The 22,840-nt window shown below is 40.7% G+C and overlaps 1 protein-coding gene across 1 annotated transcript in view; it reads right to left on the minus strand.

Annotated features, from left to right (window-relative positions):
- Positions 1-22,840, minus strand: part of LOC135932668 (NLR family CARD domain-containing protein 3-like) — a 70,304-nt gene that overhangs the window by 41,612 nt on the left and 5,852 nt on the right. The window contains exons 8-10 of the mRNA XM_065470218.1: positions 21,022-22,807; positions 19,898-20,068; positions 18,467-18,640 (exon numbers count right to left, since the gene is read on the minus strand). Of these exons, the coding sequence (XP_065326290.1) occupies positions 18,467-18,640; positions 19,898-20,068; positions 21,022-22,807 (2,131 nt within the window). The remainder of the gene's footprint in view (positions 1-18,466; positions 18,641-19,897; positions 20,069-21,021; positions 22,808-22,840) is intronic.

The raw sequence follows: 22,840 nt of genomic DNA on the forward strand, positions 1-22,840 counted from the left end.
TCAGGGATGTGACAGCATGTGGGTTTGGGGTGTATTGATATCTATCAGACAGCTAGCAGATCCACCTGTCAGTCACAGTCACGCCCCTAATGATGCAAACTTTAAGCTTAAATATAATTTTAACCAGGTGAGCTATAATTCAGTCCCTTCTTGTTTTTATAATTTCAGCTTTGGGAAAGTATAAAAAATAATTATAGACACATGTGTGCAGTGAGCTCCATATTTACCTGTGTCAGCAGGTCATCTTGACCATGTGCAGCTGATATTTGCATTAACGAGCAGCTGAACAGGTGTACCTAACAATGTTTATATTCAGATGGCTAAGTCAGCCATGGAGCTACTCCAGCACTCCATTAATAAACAGCTTACAACGCACCCGGACTGTGCTGTGATCTTGGCAGGAGATTTTAACCACGCAAACCTGATATCTGTCCTGCCTGGATTCTTTAAAAATGTGAACTTTCCGACGAGGGAAAACAACACACTGGACCAGGTCTACACCAACATCCCAGATGCTTACAAAGCCACCCCCCTGCCTCATCTCGGACTCTCTGATCATCTCTCTCTGTCCCTGATCCCTGCTTATAAACCTCTAATTCAAAGGAAAAAAAACATCTGTAAAAACAGAGGGCTATGCTATCTTTAGGGCTATGCCTGTAACACTGCCTATTGCCTTCATATTAAATAAATTTTTCAATAATACTTTTAAAAAAATTATTCTTCACATCATTATGCGAGCTGCAAGTAGAGGTGACATGGGCAGCGAGATAGAGACACAGGCATTAGAGCCTCTTAATGCGTGTTTTGTTTGGGTTTCCAACGGCGTGGAATTACCAAAAATAGAGAGGGCATAGCCTAACATATGAAACAGGAAAAGACCGCCGTGTAAACCATTTATTTCAACAAAGTAACTGTATTCTGAATACCACCTTTTTAAACGGTAACTGTAGCGGAATACAGTTACTCATATTTTGTATTTTAAATGCGTAACGCCGGTACATGTACTCCATTACTCCCCAACACTGTTGCTTAACAGCATCATGTTCTACACGTCATTCTTTCTGGGTCAAAATAATTTTCCAGCATCATCATATTTTAACACTCTGAGATTTGGAAACAAAACACTGATTTCGTCTTTAGACTGTGACACTTTCAGTGTGTATGAAACAGCTTCAGGACTTAAAAGTGTTTTTCAGCCCAAAGTGGATGTCTGCTGCTCCACACCTGTCAGTCTGAAAATATTCAACATATAGAGATAAAAACTGCTGTGTGGTCATGGCTCCATTAAACTCAATATCTATGGGCACCGGTTCAGCTCAGTGGGATGATCAGACGGCCATATGTCGCGTGGTTGAGCGCAGCTGGCCCGGGTTTGAATCCGACCTCCGGCCCTTTGCCGCATGTCCTTCCTGTCAGTCTTTAATGTCCTTATGAGAAAAAGGCCAAAATAATAATAAATTTGTAAAAAAAATCACTATTTAATGTAGAAAAAGAATCGGCTGATTTTGAGGGGGAACGACATCACCCTACTCAGATTTGCATGATGTCATCAACGCCCTCAGGTTCAGAGGTCATGACCCCGACACCTGTGGTCAGCCAGCGCTGGATGAGAGGCGAGGGAGCTGCAAGGCAGGAGAGACCATTCTTAATGTTTTTATCCTAAACAGAGTGATGCTTTATCACAGCACGTACTTTTGAAAACATATCTGAACGTATAAATAAACAGTCTGTATATAAACAAAAAAAAGCAACAAACACTAGCAGCATTTACTTTGCCTCTTCATACGACACAGGTTAGATGTTCCGTGTTTTCTCCCTGCTGTACCTAATCGAATGTTCTTTAGTTTCACATAAATTAATGCGGACGTCCGCTCAGAAGCATCAATCCAGGCATTTAGAATCAAAAGCAGATTTCCATGAGCTCAGGCTTTGTGTATTTTAAGCCTGTTGGGAATAAAATTTACTCCGAGTTTGAGCACCTGGATTTCTTTTCTCAGCATGTTTGAAAACAGCCTCAGTAATCTGAGAAAGTTAATGTATGCATGTGTCAGTTCAATTCAGCTTTATTTATAAGCCACCAAATCACAACAACAGTCACCTGAAGACGCTTAATACTGAAAAGTAAAGACCCCACAACGATGTTCTTATTTCAGATCAGGTTATTGCTCGTGTAGCCTGCATTACTTTCTCTTCATGCTGGAAGTGAACTCTTCGAATGTGTTCGACTTTGATCTCACCTGCAGCCTTTTGTTGTTGTTCTTGTTGTTGTTGTCGTGGTTGTCGGGCTCTCTGAGCTTGTCTTTGTCTCTCCTGACTTCTTTCCCTCCCTGCCGCTGAGATCGTTAGTGCCGCCATCTTGCAGACGCTGATCCTCTCCTTGCTGCTTCTGGCTTGGCTTCCCGTGCTCCTGATTGGCCGGTCGGTGCTGCTGATGACCCTACCCCCGGTGTTATTGGTCCTCCCTGAACTGCTGATCCTCCCTCCAGCATGACTGCTGAGTCTATCATTGCTACCAGCGACTTTGGATCCACTTCCTGCGCTGCTAATCCGGTTCCCAGCAGCCTTTGAACTGCTTAGCCACCCCCCACTGCGCCCGATCCTCCTCCAGGGACTCGGAGCTTTTTGCCTGTTGGTTGTCTTCCCTCCCCCGCCCCACCCTGCACTACCCACGCTGTGCCCACTCGCTGAGCTGTAAACAGGTTTCCATTCACCACTGCCCGTGCCGGTGAATCTCCCCACACTGCTGCTGCGCCTCACAACACTGGCCGAGCTCAGTTTGCCACCACTTCCAACACTATTATCGCCTTGACGTCTGTGGTCATGAAATCCTTCGAACGACTGGTGTTAGCCCATCTGAAGGACATTACAGGCCACCAGCTGGACCCTCTGCAGTTTGCCTACCGGGCAAACAGGTCGGTGGATGATGCAGTGAATATGGGGCTGCATTACATCCTGCAACACCTCGACCGCCCGGGAACTTATGCCAGGATCCTGTTTGTGGACTTTAGTTCGGCTTTTAACACCATCGTGCCTGAACTTCTCTCTTCCAAACTCTCCCAGCTCAGCGTGTCACCAGCTACCTGTCAGTGGATCACCAGCTTCCTGACAGACAGAAAACAACAAGTGAGGCTGGGGGAGATCACCTCTGAAACTCGGACCCTCAGTATTGGTGCCCCTCAAGGATGTGTCCTCTCACCACTACTGTTCTCCCTCTACACTAATGACTGCACCTCCAAGAACTCGGCTGTTAAACTCCTAAAGTTTGCAGATGACACCACCGTCATTGGCCTCATTCAGGATGGTGATGAGTCTGCATACCGGCAGGAAGTTGAGCGGCTGGTACTCTGGTGCAGTCAGCACAATCTGGAGCTGAACACTCTTAAAACTGTAGAGATGACAGTGGACTTCAGGAGACATCCCCCAACTCTGCCCCCCCTCATCATGTCAGACAGCCCTGTGTCGACTGTGAAGATCTTCAAGTTCCTGGGTACCACCATCTCCCAGGACCTGAAGTGGGAGACCAACATCAACTCCATCCTCAAAAAGACCCAGCAGAGGATGTACTTCCTGAGACAACTGGGGAAGTACAGTCTTCCACAGGAGCTGCTGACCCAGTTCTACACTGCAGTCATTGAGTCTGTCCTGTGCTCCTCCATCACAGTCTGGTATGGTGCAGCCACTAAACAGGACAGGAGCAGACTGCAGCGGACTGTACGGGCAGCAGAAAGGATCATCGGCGCCCCCCTGCCCTCCATCCAGGATCTGTACCTCTCAAGAACCAGGAAACGGGCAGGGAAAATCATCACAGACCCCTCACACCCTGGACACAGACTTTTTGACCTGCTGCCCTCTGGCAGACGGTACAGAAGCCTGCAGACCAGGACCACCCGACACAGGAACAGTTTCTTTCCCCTCGCCATCTCCCTTCTAAACAGTTGACCTGTCACACTGCTCCCCACTGCCAGACTGCAACTGCACCTTATGTACATTTTGTAGTACTCATTCCACCTCATTTCATTTCTGTATTTTATGTACATAAGTTTAGTTATTTATAGTTGGTTTACACAGCTTTGTGTATGTATGTGTATGCATGTGTAATGTATATATAGACGTGTGTGTGTGTGTGTGTTTTACATTGCTGTGCTTGATAGCCACCATCTACCGGAACCAAATTCCTTGTATTTGTCTGCACATATACTTGGCCAATAAACACGATTCTGATTCTGATTCTGATTCTGATTCTGATTGATCTCGCTGCTGCTGACACTGACCCTGTCAGCGCTACCAGCTCTGCTCACACGACCAGGACTCCCACCATACACTGTTCCTGGTGTTCCTGGTGGGCTTGTTGCTATGTGTGTGGCTGCTGAGGGACAGTCTTTGCTATCGTTGCTCATGCATCCAGCATGCCAACCGTAAACCTTCCACTCCCCACTGCTAAATATCCCAGCTCCTGGTGGGGTTGTCGCCACGTTAATGGCTGATGAAAGGCATTCTTTGCTCTCAGCACTCAGCGAGCTATTGCTGCCAGCCCAGCTGTTCTTACGTCCAAGACTGCCTCCGTAAAATATCCACTCTCCACTCCCTCTCCTCCCAAATCTCCCTGCTTCTGGTGGACTTGTTGCAAGACTTGACTTGACTACGATGACCTGGATGACTGAGAACCTTCACAGACCATTCATGGATGAGTTTTCTCCATCCCTTTCATTGGGTAAGCTATTCCCAGCATCTAAGCTGTTCTTACGTCTAGGATGGGAACCATTTTTAAGGTTTGATAAAGCCATCCTCTGTACCTGCTTAGAGTACAGGGAGGCTAAACAAGACAGGGCTCACCTATCAGACGACTGGACCATCTCACTATCTGATTCAGTGAGTTTTTCTCTGTGACAGAGGTCTGAGATGCATCTGATACAGGGATAGTGGGAGGTCTTTGTGCTCACAGGTTTATGGTTTGAAGAGAGGTGTAAGTAATGTAAACAGCTGCTGTGCAGACACCCTCATGAAGTGCTAACTGACACGTTTATCTCTTACTGACTGACATAAAAGTCCTGAGCTAACCATAGTGTGGGAGTCAAATGTCCACCTGAAATTACTTTTTTAAATGACAAATAATAATACAGCTGCATAATAGGGTTTGTTCTGAGCCATGTACACTTGTCAATAATGGAACTGTGTCCTGCCCATTAAACACTCTGTTTATAGTTACAGTGAAAACATTGTTTGCTAGGGTGAGGTGGAATCAGATAATCTGCTGTTGTTCCTGTTACTCTGAAAATTCCCCAGTCACATGAGGTAAAAACTCAACATAGATAAACAGATTTTCTCACTAAGATTTCTTGCTGAGAAAAACTACAGCGATACGATTTATTTAAAGTCTTTAAATGCAAACTTCAGCTTCAGTGCTTCCTTTATTACCTCCTTTAGCAGAGGAGTAACTGGAGCTTCCTTCATGAAATAAAAGTGATCACGCTGTCGCATAATTCATAGTGACTATCAGACCACATAGTCAGCATGGCTGATGAGCTCATTATGTAAATGAATATTACATGTGAACTGTATCTTACAGCAGAACTTGATAATATGCTGATATGTTTTAAACTTGAAACTGTTTGCTAAGCTCACAGGTGAACTCTTACTGCAGTGTAGCTCCATCTGTTTTCAGTTTGGCTGGTCTAATATTTCTGTTATCATTAGCTTAACTGGCATCAGATATGCTGAAGGCTTTTAAACAGGAAGGAATAAAGTTGATCATCAGGGAGATAAAACAAAAAAATAGTAGTTATTCTGTTTTTTTAAACCTTGTGGTGATTTTTATTTGCTTGAAATACCTTGAAAGAACTCATGTGGTGAAGCATCTAAGAGCCGCTTTTGTGCCACCTTCAGGTGGCTTCAAGATGATTTAATAACATTTAAAACATCACCATCACAATCTTAATCAACGCAGAGTCAGAAGAGTATGTTTTTTTTGTTAAATCAGACATGTTAAAATCATATATTACTGATCTGAGAGATGACAAAAAACTTTGCACAATTTAATTAAAAAAAATTTAAACATTGCAAATCCATTCACTCACTTCAAAAAACAAAAGTTCCATCTTTGCATGCATGTTTTGTTGTGATTGTCCTGTGGTGCTCGGAAGAGAATCAAATACATATCTAAATGAGGTAAACTGGGGAAGAAAAATAATCCATGAGTCCATGGGATTTAAAAAAGAGATGTGATGTCAGTTCTAGACCTCAAACATATCAGTTTATAAAAATGTGTTCATTTCTATCTAGAGTATAAAAAATGTGGAGATAAATACACTCTACAAACTGAAACTGACATTTACTTAAAATTTTTGAGGCAACACTTTTACACTTAAAAATATTGAGTAGATTGGAAACCAGTCAAATCTGTTCAATATACTTGATCAATGAATAAGTAAAGCTTAAACATATTAAGTGGAAATTAATAATTGCAGTTGTTACACAACATGAAAAAAAAACTGAGTAAATAACACTGACATGCTTGGTCAATGTAACTGAAATATAGATGGTTAGTTAATCCAAATTTTGTTCCATCCATTCACACACACATTGGTGATGGCATGCTACATTGTAGCCACAGCTCTCCGCCATTTGACCTTAGAACTGAAGAAGCTTCTCGGATGAGAGGTGAAACGTCTTTAAGCAACTTAAAGAAGTCCAGACACTTTTCTTTGCAAGTTCCTCTGAAAGAAAACACACAGACTAAATACACACAAGAGGTGATCAAGGGAAGTGGAAATACATGAGGAGACAGCTGACTAGAATGATCATAGTGATGCTGCAGGGGAAGTAAAACAAAACACATAGAAAATGGAAACAACTGTTCGACCCTTGCACTAACAGTCTCCACATCAAAGAGAAGCTTGACACTCCAGAGCAGCATCGTCAGGTTCTAGGAGCTAACGCATCCGAAATAAAACACTTACTGAATTCTGTGAAACTCAGGGGGGTCCTGACAGTGCTAGAGTTCTTCTGTTCTGCACAACAGATTTAACAAAAGGTAAATCTGGTGAAGAATCAGTCACGTGCGATATTATACCCAGTGCATTAAGCATAATTTATGATCCCACAAATGTGTCTTTTCATAATTATGTAATGTTTCACTTTTACCTCATGGTGGCAGTGTTTTCACACTGAATTAATTAATATTTTGCCCTCCACACCATACAGATTACTGTTCACATTTTACTTCAAGATGTCAGAGTTTAATGGCTTTTTTACCTAAGAGGATTCAGAAACTAATAGTTAAATATATAAAATGGTAAATGGCCTGTATTTATATAGCGCTTTACATATCCAGTCATCCACCCATTCACGCACACATTCACACACTGGTGATAGCAAGCTACATTGTAGCCACAGCCACCCTGGGGCGCACTGACAGAGGCGAGGCTGCCGGACACTGGCGCCACCGGGCCCTCTGACCACCACCAGTAGGCAACGGGTGAAGTGTCTTGCCCAAGGACACAACGACCGAGACTGTCCAAGCCGGGGCTCGAACCGGCAACCTTCCGATTACAAGGCGAACTCCCAACTCTTGAGCCACGATCGCCAAATAATATAGAAAAGTAAAATAAAGCTTTTTCTGATTCTAGTGAGTTGGAATAATTTATAATTAGAGGTTACAAATGATCAGATTGCCATCACCTGGAAAGTTTAGTGTTGATTTATACACTGAAAAAAAGAGGTTGTTAGATTTACTTGATTCAATAATGGACATTGGTTGCACACAGATGTTTTGCTTCGGCAGCAACTTGATCCTTCATAATTTTCTCACCTCAATCCAACACCATTCAGTAACTTTCAACCTAACACTACTTGGTCACTTAAATACTACATGTTATCTTCGTACACTCACCAAAATAATACATTGGATGAACGTAATTTTATCTTGCCACTTATAGTCCATCTAAACAAATCATGTTATTTTAATCCATCTTGATTGTGTTGTTTCAACACGATATATGTTTGTAAGTGTAACATAATATTAACATTAACATCCAATTAATGTGAATTTTAATTCAACCAACATGTTTGTACCAAGTTAGTCCAATTAAATTAATCTAAATTCATGTTATATTGTTTAAACACTTTGGCACATCAAAAGTCAGTCTTGTTACATTAACTAGCAAAATATTTGTTTGTTACACCAATGGTAATCTTGTTGAATAAACAAATGTAACTAATGTCTGTAGTACATGTTGTCTTCATATTACATAATGTTCCCCCCAAAATCCAACAACTTCCAATCCATCAATTCTCTTATCGTCATTTGGGCTGCTGAGGGGGGGGAATGGCATAACCCAGAAGTGATAGGGGCAGGGTACATCCTAGACAGCTCACCAGTCTATCACATAGAGACAAGCAACTATTTGCACTGCATGACTTTTAACTGTAGAGGAAACCAGAGAAAACCCCTTGCACATTTTGCCAGATTGTGGATTTGAACCCAGGACCTTTTTGCTCTGAGACAACAGCGCTGACCACCATGCCACTGATCTGTCAATCAAAGCAATGCTTGATGCAGAATTGTCTTTAGGTTTTCGTCCTTGACAGGTTAAAGCACAGTAAATAGCAACAGCATACACATGGTGTGTTTATGGTCGTCTGCCTCTTATAAATCCAGTGATTTTGTGGTGTGGAATCTAGTGTGATCCTGTGAATGTCATGAGTGCAGGCAACTAACCACTCTTCCTAGATTGTATCATGTCATCTGAACGAGAACAAACAAAGTTGTTGAATTTCATGCAGATCCAACATGACAGATCCATTTTGTTCAAATGACAAGCTAGACTTTTGTAAATGTAACAACCACCCAAATTCCCTTTTGCTGGGTGTATAACCAGTTGATATTATGTTCTAGTATCAAATACACATTTCTTTAATGGAAGCTGTTTAACAAATTGTATTCTTCCCTTCCACGATGGTTGCCAGTATCCACTAGTAACCTTTCAAAGCAAAATGTCTAATTTCACTGCAGTGACAGAAGGTAAATTTGTAAACTGACATTACATCTTCACTGAAATATAAATCAGCAGTTAAGGATTGTCAGTTTTTCAGTGTTTTGTCAACTCAATGACAGCATAGGAATGAGACCTTATAGCTTTTTTCCCCACACAGGTTACCATCTTGAAAGAGAGCAATACAAAACATTCTGCTTAAGATGTCAAGATCAAATTAACAATTATAAATGTAAATAATTTAACATAATGTTAGTAACCATCAACTCTAAAATAAATTACTGGATTGGCAAACACCTTCCTATTAACATTATCATTAACATTATGCATTTTAGCACAATTACTAACAAAAGAAAATAAAAATACTGCTTGCATGTCACAACCTTTATTGAAGAGCCACAGAAATAACAGTGATGGAGTGAATGTCAAAAAGTCCAGCACTGATCATACTGCGACATCTTGGTTCAACACATGAAACCATCAAAGCAATCTTACACCAACTGAATTAAACCTAAAATGCTGTTTCACACAGCCATGATGACTACTTAGGCTGAACAACTACATTTCTTCACTTTCAAAAACAAATAAACCAAAATGTAAAAATGCTGCCAATTAGAAAACTTGTACAGAGAGCAAAAAGTAAAAGAAAAAAACAAAACAGGCCCTGTTCACATGGCAGTTACAAAGTACACAACAATGACTTGTCTTGGAAATTGAACGTCCAAAATGCAGGAGAACCAGTGAGAGAGCTAAACACCTTGAGTGCACAGCAACAGTGAACATTGCTTACATGAGCAGTTTTGTCTTAAAGTTTTGCGCTTTTCTTGAGAGTTCAGTTGCATCCAATCCCATTACCACCTTCTGAATCACCTCAAAGGTGTAGCGGAGCTGTGATGGGTAACTCATGTTGACAGAGTAAAGCAGTCCGAAAAGCATGGCTACTGCAATGGCCACATTATCCAGATCCTTAAGAACCACCACACCCTCGATGATGATGCCAACATCAAAAGAGTAATTGCCTGGTGTGTCTCTGGAGACACAGATGCCCACTGTTGTTTTCTCTATGGCACTCAGTGCAGTGGCCTCAGTCATGTCCTGGTTGAAGATAAAACATTTCTTTAAGCACAACTTGTATTTCACATGAAGGGCATTCAAGCTCTGCGTTAGTTTTTTGTTAGACAGACACTGGCCCACCAGCAAGCCAGGTTAGGTCACTCAGAAGATTTTAGATGTTCTTTCAGCCTGACAGCTGGGCAATTCTTTTTCCTCAGACAAAAGCTGATGTACAGATTAATTTCTCCTCCTCATTTTTCTGGAAGTTGTTTGTATATTCCTGGATGATTTTCATGATAAACCTGGACTTGTTACACTCCAGCGCTGCATCCCAGTCCCAATTCTGGCCTTTTCAGACAGCACAAATTAATGAATTCAAATTCTATTTGTAACATACACTGTACAATATATAGTGAACTGCTTGTGTCCAAGCTGCGGACAGGCTGCATACGTGGCCGTGCCATTCCACGGCTTGGTTTCAGCATGGGGGGGGGTCTAGCCACAACCCTTACTGGATACCGGGTGGGAATCAAACTTGTGACACCCGCTCCAAGGGTGTGTACCCTTCCCACCAGAATCTTCCTTCTTTCACTAGAATCACAGGTTTGAGGTGTATCACACTAATGTGACCCCAATTGTGAGAGGAACAATACTTTTTTCACTTTGCGGGAGAGGTGTCATATGGATGTTTCTCAACTTTCATAATAGGGGACTAAGGAGAACAAGTGGAATGTTTGGACCCCATGTGTGACAAGTTTAACATTTTGTTTTAATCTCAGTATTGGAATCCCTCTGCCAAATTATTAAAGAGGACTACTGGGCCTGCCTAGTCCAAGGATAAATTTATGGTTAACTGAATACATATTTGAACTGTTGCAAAGCCACAATCTACTCATACAACACTCACCATGTACTCCTGCACCAAGATGTCAGGATTTTCATTCAGATAGACGCATAGTCCTTTGATTAGGGACTCCCTACGAGCAATAATGTCATCCTTAAGAATCATGACAAAGAAAATAGAGATATGTGAACTCATACTTTTCAGTAGCACAGAGGAAATGATGATGATCAAATGATGATCAAAGACAAAAACTCTTGAGGTTTTTTTTACCAGTCGTCAAAAGCCATTAAAAATTCTTACTGTCATCATGGCAGCTATATCCTTTAGCTTTTTGCCCTGCTGCCCTGATCTCTTTGCAAACACTTTTAGCAGACTTTCAGAGAGATAGTCAAGCTGGGACAAAAACCTTGACTGTAAAGGCATGGTTGTGATGCGCTTGAACTCTGCATTTATCTGAAACGACATCAAATTATTTTCAATTCAATTCAGTTCACTTTTATTTATGTAGCACCAAATCACAACAGCAGTCGCTTCAAGGCACTTTATATTGTACGGCAGGTACTGGGCATGATAAGTCATCTGGGCTATGCTATGCACACATCCTAATGAAGTCATTACCTTTACACATCAACACATCTATGACACAACTAGTTAAGGGATTTTTCTATTGTTATTCTCCTTTCAGCACTTACATTACCTCTGCTGGATGAAAAAGAGCCGGCCATCTCTGTTGTACATTGCAGAACATGGGAGCATCAAAAATGACTGCTTGTCTTCTCAGTGCTCTCTGTTCATTTTACCCATAACTGTCTCTCTGTTGTTGCGCTTCTTCACATCTGAAAGGAGTTCGACCCTCATCTTCTCAAGGGACTGTTCACTTTCTCCGAGTGGAAGAGAGGGGCAGTAATCCACTTCACTCCTCTTTGGTCGCTTAACATCAAAGGCAGGGGAACATTTCTCTGGTGGCTTATTTTTCAAGGAATTCACACATACTTCAGGACATCCTACTTTCCGGAGATGTGTGCGGTAGTTTGCTAACTTGTATTTGAGGCTCATCTTCCATCCCACAAAGCCACTGGGTGAGCCTTTTTCTTTCAAACATGGATGCTTCAGGATAAGGGCCTCTGCAACTTGGTCAAACTTACTGTCTGTGGGGTAGACTGTGTGTTTGACTACCTCCTGGATTAGACCCTGCAAATGTCGGACTTTAGCTTTGGATCAGGGATCAGCAGCATACCATTTTCTTTAAATGCTACATGAGCTTAATTTCCGCATCATATATGAAACGGGGAATGCAAAACAAATCTGGCCACGAAGATGATGTAGACTGGAGATGAAAGACTCAGTGCTGTCACCACAAGTAGATGTGTCATCAGGAGCACTGGTTGATGGAAAAGAAACCTGTCTTCACCTTGGTCTTGAGGTTGGCAAGATGTGTATACAATTTTGATTGTTGCTTTGTTTTGTATTTCTGCCACTGAAGTTAAGTTCACAAACTCATTGCCAAAAAGTGTGTCCATGAACTGTAGTCGGAAGGGTTCCATTATTTTGCACTGAGTCTTTATTTCAGCCTCCAGTTCAGTGACAGTTGAAGGCAGACCAGGAGAAACCATCACCCTCTGACTACTGTCTGGTCCAAGGATAACTCTGAGAATAGCTTGAGCTGTCATGGTCCTACTTCACTCTCTGTTGTGAAAGAATAGCAAAATGTCATTAGAATCAGTTTTACAACAAACCTTATCTTTTACCGTTACAACCTTTAATACATTTAAGACAATGATAAGAAAATCTCACCACGGTACAGTTAACACTTTTGAATAATGTAACTGAACAGTCAGTTTGCAAACTAATTCAAACACAAGACCAAAATATGTTTGCAGTGCCTCGGAGTTAATTGTGACCAATTCTTTATTTAATGCAAACATTACATCGTGACACACTAGACATTAAACTACATTTGGCTGTGATATGGAAAATATTCGTTCAGAAAATCAACCTACACCGACAAAAAAGTAGTGGCAGGCAGCAACTTACTGAAAAAAGTAGAGCTGGGCAGCTCGACTTGACTGGAATCTTCTTCTTCTTCTGTATGGGGTTTATTGGCGGTTGGCAAACAGCAAAATGGTGCATTACCGCCACTAACTGGTGTGGAGTGTGGACCGAAATAAAATATTCAAATTCTCCCGAACAAATGGGTCTGCCTTAAAAACCAAAATACAGCCTGATAACTTTCACTTATAGAGCTCATGTGAAATAAATCAAACAAGTCCAACTTCACTTTCATAACTTGACTGAAATGGCAACATTCCTCACCCACGATCAAAACAACGCTAGATGAAATCACGTGCGATATCGTGAGATTTGGCACTGCTTCATTATTGACTTACTTCAATTGAACGTGATATGAACAAATTAATGTACCCTCCCTGCAGATCATGTTGTTTCTACACTATTTAGTTACACCTAACTTTAAAACATGAGGCAGTTGTGTTAAATACACCCAAGATGATTACATAAATCCAAGAGCTGGCCAATCCCTTTTTTTCAGTGTAGCAAATACCAGTGCTGATTGTTTGGACAAACTAAGTCTCCAAAGATGAGTGGTAGATGCCGATGTAAACACCAGGACTGGATGGCATTTAACTCCAAGTCATTTGAATCCTCTCCCAACTTCACTGTAGGTGGTTTGTTGTTTTGTTCCATTTAGCCACAGTTAAAGCTCTTAATTCTCATGTCCACTTCCTTTGATGTTGTATACTGATCTATTGCATGTAACATAATCAGTTTCATTTCATATAGTGCGGCTCCCTCCAAGATATCGTGCATAATATCAACAGAGAAATTTTCACATGTATTGAAGTACTGCAATGAGTTTAGAATCCAAGACTGTTTAACACCCATCACATAAGGCAGTCTGGGATTTGCCTCCATTTTTTGGCAATGTTCAGTATGAAGTGCTTGAGTTCGCATGATTATCTTGGGTGAATCCTCTGTAAACTCTGTCTGAAAGTCCTCTTTCTCAGCAAGACAAAAGTGGCAACAATATCTGGTACTAAATGACTCTAGAAAACCAAACAGACAGTGAAGACCAAGGTTGTCAGTAGTAACTTGGACAATAGTTCCATGTACTGGGTCATCATGCAGGGCAATTGTAATTCCATCCCTCTCCAGGATTTTCATATCCTTCACAATTGGATCAAGTATCTTAGAGAAGTCATATGTTCAGGATGTTGAACTTCTTGGCAACTGTGAACATAATAAAATTGCATTATACATTTGAAATAAACACCAGAACAAGGGAAAGAAAGTGAAATTAAATAAATTGAGCAAAATAAACCTAAACAGTTGGTATAGCAGCTATTATAACATCATCCCCAAAGGTTGACTGATTCACACTATGAAACATGCAGGAAATGTTGACGTTTTTTACTCACCGCAGTCCAAAAATGATCTGTAGGTCAGTTGGCCCTCAAAACTGATGTACTTCTGTTGTTCTCTGCACTTCACACGCACAGCTTGCATCCTTCATGATATGAAAAGGATATTTTTTAAATAATTAGATTTACTACAAATACTTACAAAATTGAACAAAACACAGGCACATACAAAACGCATAGGGCTTAAGAAACATCTAAAACTGCACACTTGTGCAGACTGCAACCATGTATACGTTTCCATTTGAGTAAAACACACGTGCTTGCTAAACTAACAGCAGTACACATACAAGATTCACTCCATTAAACACACATTCTCCTAACCAAAGATCAGGCAAAAACAGTCGTGTATGTGACTCAATTCAGAGTAAACCACACGTGCTTTCTAACTGAACAGGTGAAACATCCACAAACGTCAATCCTCGATAAAACACACATATTACTAACAGAACATCAGGTAAAAAAGTCAATTTTCATGACTCAGTTTGGAGCTCACCAACCTTTTTAGGATAAAACATTGGTGCACTGGATTTGCTAAAAACACACTTCCCTGGTCAATTATACTGCCTAAAGCAGCTATTGAGCAATGCTAAACGTAGTTTAGTGATATATACCTTAATGCTGTCTGTGAGTAGTCTAACGACATTAATTTAGCAGAAGCTAACGTAAGCATCAACCTTGCCAATTATGCAGCATGTAAGACCCACAAACTCTCAAGCTGTAATGTTACTTACAGACCTTTGAGATAAACAGAAATTCCCCATTTTACCCTAAATTCAATCATTATTGAGCACTTTACTCACTTACCTGGCTCACCACTGACAGTTGTCTCTGTTCCACTACGGGATAGTGGGCGTGGTCATGCCATATTACTCCAATGGAATTTCGTCTGTTCTTTTGCTCCGACTCTGGCGGCCAATCAAAATGATTACAATCCAAAATGAGTAAAAATGACTCTTTTAGAGGAAAATAATGATAACTCTGGAAAAATTACTCTCTCCATTTTTCCTGTGTATGTAGTTACAAATCACAACACAGCCTGAAAGTGCCCTACTATATTGCCCCACAATAATATAGAGAAAAGACATTGTGTCATTATTTGGTAATTGCAAATAATCACACAATGTCTTTAAATAGTCTGTAATCATTCTTATTTTTTGCAAAATCCACTATGATCTGGATGTCTGCATCTACACTGCTCTCCTTGAAACTTTGCATGTGACACAAAACAAACAAACAAACAAACAAACAAACAAAAAATGCCTCCTAATGGTAAAACTAGAAGTTACAGCAAATGAGGTGTAACAGTGAAATCTCTTGATTTCTGTCAGGTTAGAGGTAGGGACAGAATGCATTTTAGCCACATGCTGACGAGTTTCAGTCTTTCTGAACATATGTAAAATGTTCTTGTTTATTTGTTTGTGTATTTAGTAGGTTTTTGGTTTTTGTTTTTGTTTTAATAAATGTGTTATGTGGGACAAACACATATCTTGGTGTTTATGTCTTCTTTTCATCTGCTTCCCTATGATATGAGGCCACTGGTAATTTGAAGAAATCTTTGTGTCAAACACAGTCAGATAGTAAGAAAACTCTGACTTTAACCATATGTATAGGTATATGTTTGAAGGATGTGAGTGTGAAGGAGAAGGTGTGGAGGAGTCTCAGTGTGCCTACAGAGAGTGTGTAGAAGGACAGAGCAGCAGCAGAGCAGTCCACATACATCGATTGACCCTCTGCCAGATCCTGAGTGACACAAAGGGGATGATGCTGCACTCTATACTGTGTGACAGTAGAGCTGTTCTCAGAGCATCTCCAAAAGTTGAATCTGTTCATCTGGACGTAACGTTTTGTAGAGCATTTTGTCCAGATGAACAGATTCAACTTTTGGAGATTTACTCTCCTGGATGATTGAGAATGTATCAAGATGTTCTCAGAGCAGTTCACTCTGCATCACTGACAGTCATTTGCTCTTACTTTCATCAATCTGTCAGTCTCTGCTGGATAAAGCACTCAACCTCTCAGTAACATCTCCCAGTTGGAGCATCTACACATAAGCTGCTGCCATCTAAACCACGCTGTATCATCAAGACACAGCTCATCCACTGTCAGCACACACCAACCTGTTCACCATCATTCCCATTAAAAGAGTAAAGAGGAGAGAACAGAGGTAATAACTGAGTGTTCATAGAGGCCCCTGTAGGAAATCAAGTATAAAGAGCAGCAGGGACTGCAGTCCTTTCAGAGCAGCTGTGTAGTGTAGCCAGCTCCCTCTGGCTGGCTGTGTTCCTGCTTCACATTTTTCTCATTTGTATTTAATGTGAACTGCTGTTGTATTCTTAGGATCATAGTTTCTTAGACTGGAGGTCCCCAAAAGATTATTAAAGTTTTATTCTATTCTATTGTGTTCCCTCAGCTCTCATGCTGAAATGAACACACTGAAATAAAGCTTACACACCTGCACAGAGATATTTAACATTAAGTCTGTTTGCTCTATTGGTTGCACTCAAGTCCAGGATGAAAACAATCTGCTGAGATTCCAGAATGTCTCATTACTGCAAAAAGACTTAGTGATGGATTTCCTTTTGTTCTACTAAGTCTCTTTCTGCACATGTGTACACACTGAAAAAAAAAAAAAATCTGTTGGAGTAACATGAAAAAAATTACAATGGCAATACAATTATGTTTTATAAGCTTTACTTTTGCTTGATATAACTGCACAATGTTTAATGAACATCTCTTTTATGATATTTAATGCTGTTATGTTTATTATTCATGTGATGTATTCACAGTTATCGCATGTTCATTTTATAGAAAATGTTCATGTTTACATTTGACAAAATGCTACATTTCAGCAAACTCCCATGCTAAGTGGTGTGAACGGGGTGTTACTTTTTACTGCACCATGCTTCTTTAATTAAGTATCTGTCTTTTCTCAGTTGTGCACAGATTACCATTCAACACAGTAAACATGTGACACACATGTTTTTGAACTGTAATATAACACAGCAGTGACAAACACACTGCTGGAGCGCTAATGTAACACCACTAGCACGATAATGTGCACTCTGAAATTACTACAATGCTTCATAGCAAAGTAATAAAGCAGGACCTGCCCAAGCAAAGTCTGCCCTTTTCAAGACCAGCTGGTGAGCAGCCACTGTAAAAGTAAAAGTAACATTCAACTCAGGAGATTCAATAGAGGCACAAAATAAGTGATCAGTTTTGCCAATAACATATTCCAGCATTTATTCCAGAGCTTAGTGACTCTTTCAGATCAAAGGACAGTCCTTTGATCCTCTAGTTTGCCATAGGCATCTCTGTGTTTTGAGTGCACAGCATTCTCACTGTGGTCTCCTCAGTGCATCCTTGCATGTGAAATGAATGCAATGAAACCTGTTTCACAAGATTCTGCTCTGCAACAAATCAGAACTGAGGAAGATGTAAGATACCGGGACAAAATGCCGCTTAGGTGAATGAACTGAATGTCTCAGAGCTTAGGAATGTGATTATGCCAGTACTGACACATCCACTGAAGTCATAAAAGTCATCCAGCATGGAAAGGCAGTTGGAGTTAAGGCCACACTGTCTTTGTCTGTCTTTGTATGCTCTGCAACAGATTCAAGAAGTCTGGGTAGAATCAGTCTTTGACTTCAAGGATCACTCTGCAGGCATCACTGTGTGTTTCAACCTGTGAAAGGTTGAAAAGTGTTTGTCTTAAAAAGATTGTTGCATATGCTTCATGGGCACAGTCACGTTTACTGTGTTTTATCCACATACTGACAAGATTTTTTGTCACAATAAATAAGAATACAAAAAACAATACAATAATAATACTAATCTTAAAATAACCTTTCATTTTCTGCATTAATTAATCCAAGTAAAATATCTGAATATTACTCACCACAGCACAGAATCTAAAGCAAAGAAGTCAGTCTGTTGGAAGGACAAGACAAATAAAGGGTAGGAACAAAATTATTTGTTACATCTTTATATTATGACAGTGAGAAAAGATACAATAAATAGTGTCTTTGTATATGAGAGTGCTTGCTCTGCAGATTTGATATCAATGTTTCAATTTTTTTGTCACACTGACAAACAGAATCTAAAGAAATATGTTTTGTTCCTCAGTAGTGGAGTGAACTGACCTTAAAGTCTCCAGTCTACAGTGTGGGCTCTCCAGGTAATCACACAGTTGTTTCATTCCTGAATCCTGCAGGTTGTTTCCTATTATATCCACGTGTTTTAGATAAGGGGGGTTGGAGTTCAGAGCACTGACCAGAGCAGCACAGTTTTCCTCTGACAAACTGCAATTCTCAAATCTGAATAAAGAATAGTACATGTAGATAAAATAATTGGTAATGCAAACAGATGTTTTCATGTTTCAAATGTGCAGCTCAGCATTATTATGTCCTAAATAATTAGTTTTTCTCTAAAATGGAGATCATCATTTTTCTTGTAAGTAAATCAAGTGAACATCCAGTAATGATACAGGCTATTACAAACTGTACAGATTATTGCCAAATGCAACAGCATTCAGTTGGACCTCCAGATAATGGAAACCAAACAGTCACTCTATAAAAGCATGGCACAACCAAGAAGAGCCACCTCAAAAGGTAACTCAGCTGTACATCTGCACCTAAAGGATAAAGGTCACACTTTCAAGGATGCCCATGTTCACATATTGGACAGAAAAGTCAGATGATTTAAAAGAGGTGTACAAAAAGGCCACTGCGAGCATTCATTATTGAACAGAGGTGTTGGCTTACCACACCAGCTATTAACATTTAAACAGGAGATTGAAACACTTGTTTTCAGTAAATATTAACTTTACTCTTATTAATTCCATCTTTATTTCACTCCAGCTTTTAACAGAATTTATTATAGCAGTGTTTGTAAGAAGTATCTTTACAGATAAAGCTGCAGAGATTTTGTTCTGAGGTTTTGGAGAGTTTGTCTTTGTGTTTAATACCATGTAATTGAAAAGTGCAGCTGTTGCCTGCTGTTCTTCAGCTTATAGAAACCAAGATGACTTTGGTACATATGGACTTGCTTTTAGTATCTGTTTTTTTTCCCTATGGTTTATTCTTCATGTAAAAACTCATCTTAAAAATGTCAGCATCTGAAAAGCGTCTCACACCAGCAGCCTGCATGTTATTAGTTGGCTGCTCTAAACTCTGGTCTTTGTCTCACCCACGCTGCCCCCTCATATTTCAGCTGTTCAACTTAAGACACCAGACTAGATCTGACCCTGGTTAATTATTGGTGCAATGTTGGGCTGAAGATTATTAGATTACTGTAACTGTGTGCAGGATTTTCCAAAAATATAAGTGCTGGATTTGTGGGAATTAATTAAAATATATATTGTTGATATATTAAGTGACAATGAGCCACTGAAATCCGAATCCCGGAAGGATGAAGCTGAGGTATCATATTAAAACCAGAAAAAATAAATAAAATTGCATCGGTACATCCACATCCTCTGTCGTACAGCAGTGGAGTTGGGTTATAAGAAGATCACTTTACTGTTCAAACTACTGAAAGACCATCAGAAACAACAACAAATTCAGTTAACTGACCTGAGTGTCTCCAGTCTACAGTTTGGATGCCCCAGACAAGCAAACAGTGTCTCTGCTGAATCCTGCAGGTTGATTGAACTCAGGTGCAGCTCTGTGAGATAGGAGGGGCTGGACTTCAGAGCTGAGGTCAGAGTGTTACAGAGCTTCTCTGAGATCAAGACATCATGAAGTCTGTGTTGACACATATTAGAAAACATGTTGTTATTAAGAAGAAACTTCATGCTCTTGATGAAAAAACAACTTTCTCTTTATAATCAGTGGTTCAGCTGCTCTGATTTTTTTTTTCATAAAACATTAATTCTCATAGTCTCTGCCAGACCCACAAATTATAATTTTTCTTTTGATTTAATGTGCAGACAAAAGAGAGGGATTGAGTTCTTTTTAGACTACCCTGCACTTCTGGACCAATTTGAAATGGAGAGCCAGTGAGGGTGCATCTTACTGTTCAAAAAGTTGGACTCCAAAGGAATAAAATGCTTCATTGCTCATTTCAACACACCCTGCAGTTTTAATCTTTGTGTCATATTATCAGTAGTTTATGGAAGCTCATTGTGATATTGGGAATTTTTAAGTAAATATTGTTGTAACTCACTTAAATGTCCTTTCTGCTGCTGAGACTAAATCACTTTGACAAAATTCTGTGTTATCCCTTCAACTTCACATGTCACCACTGAAACTGATTCAGGTGAAACAGCAGAAATACAAAAAATTAAATAATCGAAACATTTTTTTTTTGTTTAAAAAATATTTACCAGTTTTAAATAGCTCAAAACCATTTAACAATAATGTATACTTTATTGATCCCAATGGGGAAATTCCTCTCTGCACTTAACCCATTCACTTAGTGAAGCAGTGGGCAGCCATTGGGCTCTGGGGAGCAGTGTGCAGGGACGGTGCCTTGCTCAGCAGTACCTCAGGGGAGCTGTTCAGGGAAATCGAACCCCCGATCTTCTGATCATGGGGCCAACACTCTACCTAATGAGCTATCCCTTTGTGACCAAGTTAAATTGACATGTAACGTTTCCTTTACATATAACAGTGTAAGAAGAACAAGCAGTATGTTTTAGTAAGAACTAAACTATTCATCTACAATTATTTACAATGTTAATCACACTTGGACTCACCGAGCCTTTCTGCAGTTCTTCACAGCTGGTAGCAGTCTCTGTCGTCCTTCCAGTGATGTGTTGTACTTTTCCAGATCCAACACATCCATAACCTCCTCTGACATGAGCAACATATATGCCAGAGCTGAGCACTCGATTCCAGAGAGTTCCTTCTTTGATTTGTTCTGTGACTTCAGGAACGCTTGGATTTCCTGATGTACTGAGAGGTCCTTCATCTCCATGAGACAGTGGAAAATGTTTAGGCAGCTGTCAGGACACTTATCATTACTGCGAATCTCCTTCAGGTTATTGATGACTCTCTGGATGATTTCTGGACTGCTCTCTGTCTGACCCAGCAGACTTCCTAAGAGTCTCTGGTTGGACTTCATAGAGAGGCCATGGAGGAAACGAACAAACAGTTCCAGGTGGCTATTCCCAAGAAGCAAGGATTTCTCCATGGCTCCTCTCAGAAAATCTTCCAGAGATATGTTATTTCCTTTATCATCCGCAGTAAAGAAGTCCTCCAGCACCTTTGTCTTCCTGTTGGTGTAACAGTGGAACATGTAGACTGCAGCCAGAAACTCCTGAATGCTCAGATGAACAAAGCAGTAAACTGGTTTCTGGAAGATCACAGACTCTCTTTTGAAGATCTCTGTACAAACTCCTGAGTACACTGAGGCCTCTGTGACATCCAGACCACACTGCTCCAAGTCTTCTTGGTAGAACAGGATGTTCTTTCTCTGCAGATGTTCAAATGCTAGCCTCCCCAGCTTCAGAAGAATGTCTCTGTCAGTTCTGGTGAACTCTTGCTGATTCATCTCTTGCCCCTCGTGGTACTTGTGCTTTTTCTTTATCTGAACCAGCAGGAAGTGTGAGTACATGTCAGTCAGGGTCTTGGGCAGCTCTGCTCTCTCCTCTGTAGTCAACATGTGCTCCAGAACTGTAGCAGTGATCCAGCAGTAAACTGGGATCCCACACATAATGTAAAGGCTCCTGGATGTCTTCAAGTGGGAGATGATTCTGCTTGACAGCTCTATATTTCTGAATCTTCTTCTGAAGTACTCCTCCTTCTGAGCGTCAGTGAAGCCTCGAACTTCTGTCATCCTGTCAACACATTTAGGAGGGATCTGATTGGCTGCTGCGGGTCGGGAAGTTATCCAGATGAGAGCCGAGGGAAGCAGATTCCCCTCAATGAGATTTGTCAGCAGCTCGCTGACTGATGACTTCTGTGTGACATCAGACACAAGCTTCCTGTTGGTGAAATCCAACAAAAGTCTGCTTTCATCCAGGCCGTCAAAGATGAACAAAAGATTACACACAGTGAGCTGCTCTGCTGTGACGCTCTGTAATGTTGGATAGAAAACATGGATCAGCTCCAGGAGACTGTACTGCTCATCTCTGACCAAGTTCAGCTCCCTGAATGAAAGCAGAACCACCGCACTTATGTGTTGGTTTTCTAAGCCCTCTGCCCAGTCCAGAGTGAACTTCTGCACCAAGAAGGTTTTTCCAATGCCAGCAACACCATATGTCAGAACCACTCTGATGGGTCTCTGCTGGTCAGGTAAGGTTTTAAAGATGTCCTGGCAGCTGATTGGTGTTTCATGGAGGGTCTTCGTCTTGGAAGCGTTCTCCACCTGCCTCACCTCATGTTGGGTATCAAACTCTTCGTTCTGTCCCTCTATGATGTAGAGCTCAGTATAGATCCTGTTGAGGAGGGTTCCACTTCCTGTTTTATCAGGTCCTTCAGTTACACGTTCACATCTCCTCCTCAGAGTGACCTTTAGTGCATCGGAAACTTTCTGCAGCCCTGCATATGTTAAAAACAAAACAAAACAAAAAA

The sequence above is a fragment of the Pelmatolapia mariae genome, linkage group LG3_W (genome assembly GCF_036321145.2).
Source record: "Pelmatolapia mariae isolate MD_Pm_ZW linkage group LG3_W, Pm_UMD_F_2, whole genome shotgun sequence".
NCBI classification, from domain to species: domain Eukaryota; kingdom Metazoa; phylum Chordata; class Actinopteri; order Cichliformes; family Cichlidae; genus Pelmatolapia; species Pelmatolapia mariae.